The sequence below is a fragment of the Austrofundulus limnaeus genome, unplaced genomic scaffold, assembly GCF_001266775.1.
Source record: "Austrofundulus limnaeus strain Quisiro unplaced genomic scaffold, Austrofundulus_limnaeus-1.0 Scaffold769, whole genome shotgun sequence".
NCBI lineage: Eukaryota > Metazoa > Chordata > Actinopteri > Cyprinodontiformes > Rivulidae > Austrofundulus > Austrofundulus limnaeus.
The window spans coordinates 211,978-220,004 of NW_013953171.1; the positions used below are offsets into that span (position 1 = coordinate 211,978).

Below are 8,027 nucleotides of genomic sequence, written 5' to 3' on the forward strand. Positions count from 1 at the left end.
TTCCAGGCCAAAGCCCGACAGGCCCAGAGGCCCCGAGCCCCAACAGGCAGTCACCAGGCCAGGCCGGCACATACCCCAGCGCCCAGCCCCAGACCCCGGGAACCCCCAGCATGCTGGCGGCCAGCCGCACACTCCACCGGGGGGCCGAGCAGCAGCGGTCCCCCCAGATAAACCAGCAGTAGGGGCAGCCCAGACCGCAGCCTGACAAATACCCAAACATACACAATCGCACCATCCCACCCTCATCCTCACCCCCACTCAGTCAAAGACATACAAGGACGCCACATTCCACTCATACCCCTGATACACACTGTATACCCCCCAGGTCCAGGACATGCACCCACCCCCTATTGGAGGCAGCACACACCCAAACCCAGGAGGTAGACCCAGTCATTCTGAGATGGAGAGGAGCAGATAGCCAAGGCCCGGCCCGGGCCGCACCAGGACGCCCGGCCAGCCCCCYGCCGCAGAGAAGCCACACCCATGACCACCCCACCACACCGCCAGCGACCAAGTGCCCCCCAGCCGTCCACCCCCTGGAACCCAGCAGCGACCCCAGCCAGGGGGCCACCCACTGGAACCAAGAGCCACACCTCAGGAGACCAAGCAGCACCAGGGAGGATGGAGAGCCAGCCCCGCCCCCGGCAACCATCCAAGCCCCTAGCCCACCCACAGCCCAGGACCGCACCTGGCGGTCCGCCCTTCTTCAGGACCCCCTCCCCAAATGGCAGTCGGGGAACGGGACAAAAATAGTTCTGAAAGCGAGCCTCGTCACAGGGTTCCTGCACATCCTTAAAAAGTCTTAAAAGGCCTTGAATTCATCAAGCCAAAAATAAGGCCTTAAAAGGTCTTAAATCAATCTTCAGAAGTCTTAAAAATGTTAACACATTGTAAGTAGGATGACTGTAATTCGAATCAAATATTAAAATAATTGATTAAAAAATATTTCTTTTTGAAATATTCCCATTCAGACAGTCACTTTTGACACCACTTTCTGTTATTTCACATGCAAATATCTCAGCAACTGTTCATCTGAGCAATGTGTCATTCGTTTTCTAATATGTTAATAATGTTGTCTTTCCAAAAATACATTCATATTTCTAACAAAAATTTGATGTCACAGGCACTTCGAGGTTTTATCTACAACAAACTTGGGTTGAATAATTCATAATTCAACCAAAAATACTTTGATTCATGAGTTTCTGCCACAGTTTTAATTTTTTTTGTCATTTGTTTATTGTGAAATTGGTCTTAAATTTTATTTCACTTGGCATTAAAAAGTCTTAAAAAAGTCGTAAATTTAACGCTTTAACTGTAGGAACCCGGTAGTCAGCTCACAGCTTCTGGGTGATGAAACTCACCAAACTCAGAATGTCTCTGAACTATCTGGTGAATTAATTATCCGGTGAGCRTGACATGCTTTTGCTCTCATAAATAAAGCAAAGCCACTTCCTTTATTTCATCCACCTTTAAACAGAGACCGACAGAGGAAAACAACAGAGGCTCTTGACGCACATGACTCACCTCGAGAACAGTTTTGACGAGTGYCTGACCTCAAACAGCACAAACATCTGACTTGAGGCGTTTGACGCGTTTTTGATGCTCAAAACACGTTCAGTGTGAATGCAGCATAAAACAAAACTTAAAGGTTTGTATCTGGTCAAACTGTAGAAGAGTAAATTAGATATGTGCAAAGTGAAATGTCCTGATCTGATCAGATTGCTGTCTAACAGGAGCTGTGTCAGGGTGGGAATTGTGGTTTCCAAAACCCAAACAGGAGAGGAGTGGAGATCATAATCTCACCATTTCCACTAAAATCAGCTTCAAAGAACTCATCTAAACCAGTGTTTCCCAAAGTTGGGGTCGGGACCCAAAGTGGGGTCCCGAAACGTCAAGGTGGGGTCCTGAAAAGATTTTCTGAATTAATTACATTTTTGCCTTAGTTGTTACAAAGGAGTGAGGTTAGTGTATTTAAAATGGATAAATGTAGAATAATAAATATTATTACAATGCCCATGTTTTGTTGACCTGATACAAATGTTTGGAGGCACTCTTCTACTGTTTTGTACTATTTTGTGGGTCAAAAGCTGAAAAGTTTGGGAACCACTGCACATTGGTTCCCAAATTTGGACTTGGGACCCAATTATGAGTCATGAAGCACCTTGGATAATCTCCAGAAATCAATTTAAAGGGACTAAAATAATTGCTGATGTAATATTTTCCCTATAATTATTACAAAAACACAAAATAAGTAAAATTAAGTATTTATATTTGTGTACAAGGTGTTTAGATTGTCAAAAATCCTGTGTTTTTAGGGTTATTAACAAAGTTCATGTACTCAGACCAGTAATATTTGGGGTCACAAGTTTTTGCCATGAATATTTTGTGGGTCAGAAGACAAAAAGTGGGAACCACTGATCTAAAGTAGTGAAACAGATTAAAAAAACTTTATTTTTTTACTGAAGCATATCAGTCAGTGGAACTGGGCACAACAAATCCTAGTTCACAACTTCTGCGTTTTTGTAGCTGATAAAGCTTAAAAGATTGAACTTTTGTTGGCATTTAAACCTAGTTATTTGAGCTTTTTGTCTTCCACTAAATTTATTTAGCAGTATGAAACTCCTCATCCTGATAGGACTGGATGGATGTAGTCAGTAACTTGATCCTCACTCTGATCCTGCAGGTTTTTGTCCTAATAAGCTGGCTGTAGTAAGCCAGGGTGTAAAGCCACATGGCTCCAGAGTATTAGAGGAGAGGTGAAGCAGTGAGACAGGTGTTCTGTCTAAACTCTGACAGGTTTCTGTGAGGAGGAAGAGCAGCGACCTGACAACTGATCAAACACCAACCTCAGTTACTCTGATTTGTATGACTCCTGACTCCTAAAGAGGCAGGATCTGATCCTTTAGATCAGTATTTACCACCAGATCCCAGTAATTCAACCTGTCGTTGATCCAGCTGTTTCCAGGACAGGAAGGGGATTCATTTTACAACGCTAAGTTTAGCTCTGCTTGTGCATTTTCATGTTGTGCACAGACAGAATCAGCACAGTAAAATTAAAGGAAAGATGACAGAAAACACCCTGGTGGTGCAATTTAGGTTTTGTGTTCACAGATGAAACTTTATTGAAAGTGGATAAAAAAATCTAAAAAGTTGTGCAGATAAAAGTTGATTAACTTTGTCTGAGATCTAAAAATGAAAGACAAAAAACAAAATGTGAATAAGTGTCCAAAGGGAGTATAATCCACAGCATGGGTCCACCAGGAAGAGCCTCATTCTGTCTGTGTGTGATTTTTATAAACTCCTGTGACATACACAAAAAGGTAAAAACATCCAAACATTTCATGTGATTAAGCATAAGGGTTAGGGTTACAAAAAAAAACAAGAAAAGGACAAATTAAACACACACAGACATACTGATGATCACTTCCACATCTCTTCCAGACCACCTTCTTATCTCCAGTAAGCTACTCATTTGCTATGAGTAATGAGTACAGCTTGATTTACACGTTTACACAGATGGTTTTCAATGAAAACGTAACATTGTTGTTGTGATCCAGTCGCTCATTTAAGCTTGGATTATACTTCAGTTAGACGTGAGACAGCGGATTGGAGATTGTGTCATTCTGGACGTGTTTCCTGATCGAGTATAAACGAGCTGAAGACACGGTGGGCTGTAAATTATCATAGATCCTCCCTCTGTCCTCCCACAGCTCATATAAGTATATAAACAGCAATAAAAGTGGCTGGATATTGTGGGGGTTTTTTTTGTTTGTTTGTTTTGTTGTTGTTGTTTTTGTTTGTTTTTTTTTTTATCACTCAGTGATCAGTGTCGTGTTGGATGAAGAAGAGTCCGCGGAGGAAACGCTTTTTTTTTTACGTTAACGCTGGTGATGTAAATTTAAAAAAAGACGTGAAAATCTGAAAATCAGCTGCGTGTTCACATTCAATAGGATCAGATCAGCTGCTCTTCTAGCTCTTTTAACAACTGGCTTCAGGCAAAAAAACATTTTAAACAAAATAAGCTGCAGAAGGCAGAGCTGGTTGAAGTTTCAGCTCCTCAGCGCTGCAGYAGTGCAGGTGATCCTCATGAACAAACACAAAGTTCTAACCCAGCCATGCCCAACTGTTTGAGGACCGGTCTCCTGCAAGTTTTACTTTTGTCCCTGCTTCAACACAGCTGGTCCAAATATAGGATTTACCTTCTCAGTTTACCATCCAGGTCTGCAGAGACCCACTAATGAAGCACTCCTTAGGTTCAGCTGTGTTGAACTAGTGCAGCACCTAAAACATTAGACAATGAACAACAACCAACTTTAGACACCACAGTTCTGACCAATCACACGCTCCGAGCTGTGAGCTCAGCATCTCACAATTCTGACTGGAGGCCATGCACAAGACGGCAGTCACCGGGGGAGAGCAGCGGGAGAGCAGACGGTGGTTGCATGTTTTTTTGTCCCTCAGCAGGTGGAACGAGACGTGTGACTGGAAGCATAAACCAGGGTTTATACGTCCCTGCTGATCAGTCTCTTGACACCGGCACATTCTGAAACCAGGTCTTTTCTGTAACATCCCCCATGGAGGTGTAAAGTACGCCGCAGGTGTGAAAGTGCACATGAGCGCACAGACAATTGCGGCTAAAGTTTCTTCTAAACTAACAATAATTACAATAAATTACAGACAGCAGAGTGTTTTTGTACTACTCACTCTGCAATAAACATCCTGGGTTCGAAGGATTTTTTTCACCAGGTTCAGATGTAACTGTGATCATACCGACGTGATCAATGAATGAGTAAGATCAGCATCAGAGTTGCCAGATAAAAACAAAAATGAGCTTTTTTGCCTCTTCTTTCCTGTGCACAGTTTACCAACACAACAAACACCTGATCTTACAACAGTCTCTCAGCATATACAGCTTATCAGCTGTTATGATTCAAAATACAATCATTTTAGAGGGGCAGTAAAACAAATGTGCGTAGGGAAATAAAAATTATGGACAGTAACAGCTCTCAGCTAACCAGCAGCTAAAGCCCAGCTAAGCAATGTTGGCATCAAACTCACTCAGTTTTTGGTCAACTAGCAAAACGTTGTTAACATGCGCAGCAGCAGTTTCATGTTTCACCACCGGGCCTCGTGACTGCTTCAAAACAAAAAAGAACAAAGTGGCGTGAAAGGAAAAAATGAGTGCAACAACTCAAGAGGAAGACGTGAATAAAGGAGAAAAAGAAATAGGTCTAAAAATGAATCAATGATTATCTTTATCGGCTGATACAGTGGGGAAAATAAGTATTTAGTCAGTCACCAATTGAGCAAGTTCTCCCACTTAAAAAGATGAGAGAGGCCTGTAATTGACATCATAGGTAGACCTCAACTATGAGAGACAAAATGTGAAAAAAAATTTGAGAAAATCATTTTGTCTGACTTTTAAAGAAATTTTTTGCAAATAATGGTGGAAAATAAGTATTTGGTCACCTACAAACAAGCAAGATTTCTGGCTGTCACAGACCTGTAACTTCTTTTTTAAGAGGCTCCTCTTTCCCCCACTCATTACCTGTATTAATGGCACCTGTTTGAAGTCGTTAACAGTATAAAAGACACCTGCCCACAACCTCAAACAGTCATACTCCAAACTCCACTATGGTGAAGACAAAAGAGCTGTCGGAGGAAACCAGAAACCGAATTGTAGACCTGCACCAGGCTGGGAAGACTGAATCTGCAAYAGGCAAGCAGCTTGGTGTGAAGAAATCTACTGTGGGAGCGATAATCAGAAAATGGAAGACATACAAGAGCACTACTAATCTCCCTCGATCTGGGGCTCCACGCAAGATCTCAGCCCGTGGGGTCAAAATGATCACAAGAACGGTGAGGAAAAATCCCAGAACCACAAGGGGGGATCTAGTGAATGACCTGCAGAAAGCTGGGACCAATGTTACAAAGGCTACCATCAGCAACAYACTACGACGCCAGGGACTCAGATCTTGCAGTGCCAGACGTGTCCCCCTGCTTAAGCCAGTCCATATCCAGGCACGTCTGAAGTTTGCTAGAGAGCATTTGGATGTTCCAGAAGAGTATTGGGAGAATGTCATATGGTCAGATGAAACCAAAGTAGAACTATTTGGTAAAAACACAACTCGTCGTGTTTGGAGGAAAGTGAATGHGGAGTTGCATCCAAAGAACACCATACCAACTGTGAAGCATGGGGGTGGCAACATCATGCTTTGGGGCTGTTTCTCTGCAAAGGAACCAGGACGACTGGTCCGTGTACATGAAAGAATGAATGGGGCCATGTATTGTGAGATTTTGGGTGCAAACCTCCTTCCATCAGCAAGGGCAATGAAGATGAAACGTGGCTGGGTCTTTCAGCATGACAATGATCCCAAGCACACTGCCAGGGCAACAAAGGAGTGGCTTCGTAAGAAACATTTCAAAGTCCTGGAGTGGCCTAGCCAGTCTCCCGATCTCAACCCCATTGAAAACCTTTGGAGGGAGTTGAAAGTCCGTGTTGCCCGCCGACAGCCCCAAAACATCACTGCTCTAGAGGAGATCTGCATGGAGGAATGGGCCAACATACCAGCAACAGTGTGTGCCAACCTTGTGAAGACTTACAGAAAACGTTTGACCTCTGTCATTGCCAACAAAGGATATACAACAAAGTATTGAGATGAACTTTTGTTATTGACCAAATACTTATTTTCCACCATTATTTGCAAAAAAATTCTTTAAAAGTCAGACAAAATGATTTTCTCAATTTTTTTTCACATTTTGTCTCTCATAGTTGAGGTCTACCTATGATGTCAATTACAGGCCTCTCTCATCTTTTTAAGTGGGAGAACTTGCACAATTGGTGACTGACTAAATACTTATTTTCCCCACTGTATAAATCACTTATTATGATACATTTTTCTGCCATATTGCCTATTTTGTAAGTAGGATGATTGTAATTTATCTCAAATATTAAAATAATTGGTAACATTTATTTTTTTTATATTTACATGCAGACATTCTCCTTTGACATGACTTCCTGTTACTTAGATGCAAATATCTCAACAGCTGTCCATCTGAGCAATGTGTAGTTTGTTTTATAATATGTTAATAATGTTGTCTTTTCAAAAAGGCATTAACTTTTCTTACATATTTTGATGTCACCGGCACTTTAAAGTTTCATCTACAGCAAATTGGGGTTAAGACCCCACTGTGGGTCCTAAAACTCCAACTTTTGGGTCATTAAACTAACTGCTAAGAATGCTTTTGCTATATTTGATGAAAAAGCTGTTAAATATGGATAAAACAATTGGTCTATTAGCAAAATATTTGAATACTTGCTGCCACAGTTGTATTTTTTTGTCATTTGTGTTTTATTATGAAATTGGTCTTAAATTTAATTTCAGTTGGCATTAAAAAGTCTTAGAAAGTCTTAAATTTAACTTCCTTTAAACTGTAAGAACCCTGGTTTGTTGATGTGTCTGTTCAGGTGCTTCATCCTCTACAGCAGCGTTTTCTCAACCTCATCAATCAGGAGAATTTCGCTCAGATCAGCCAGGAAGAGGCTGTCAAACAGGAAATTGTCGCCACGTTGGAGGCGCTGTGCGGCATCGCCGAGGCCACACAGATCGACAACGTGGCGTCGCTTTTCTCTTTCCTCATGGACTTCCTGTCCAGCTGCATCGGTCTCATGGAGGTAAGAGTTAAAGACGGCGGGATGCTTTGTGGTGAAATATTCAGGAACTGATCTAAAATCAAAGCATTTCAATCAAAAACATCATTACAGCTGTCTTGTTCAGTTTAGGAATTGTTTAAAAGTAAATTTCTTCTTTAAACAGATGATTTTTTTTTCTTCCAGGTTTACAGCAACACACCAGAGACAATCAACCTCATCATTGAGGTTTTTGTAGAAGTGGCTCACAAGCAGATCTGTTACCTGGGGGAGGTGAGAGTTTCAAATTAAACCTGTTTACACTGAGGGTCTTATCCTGCATATATATACATATACATATACATATACACTCACCGGCCACTTTATTAGGTACACC

The 8,027-nt window shown here is 41.9% G+C and overlaps 1 protein-coding gene across 1 annotated transcript in view; it reads left to right on the forward strand.

The window, feature by feature from the left end:
* Positions 1–8,027, forward strand: part of xpo4 (exportin 4) — a gene marked incomplete in the record, with an annotated part of 131,137 nt that overhangs the window by 110,777 nt on the left and 12,333 nt on the right. Inside the window, 2 exon segments of the mRNA XM_014028491.1 lie at positions 7,469–7,675; positions 7,838–7,924. Coding sequence (XP_013883945.1) covers positions 7,469–7,675; positions 7,838–7,924 — 294 coding nt within the window.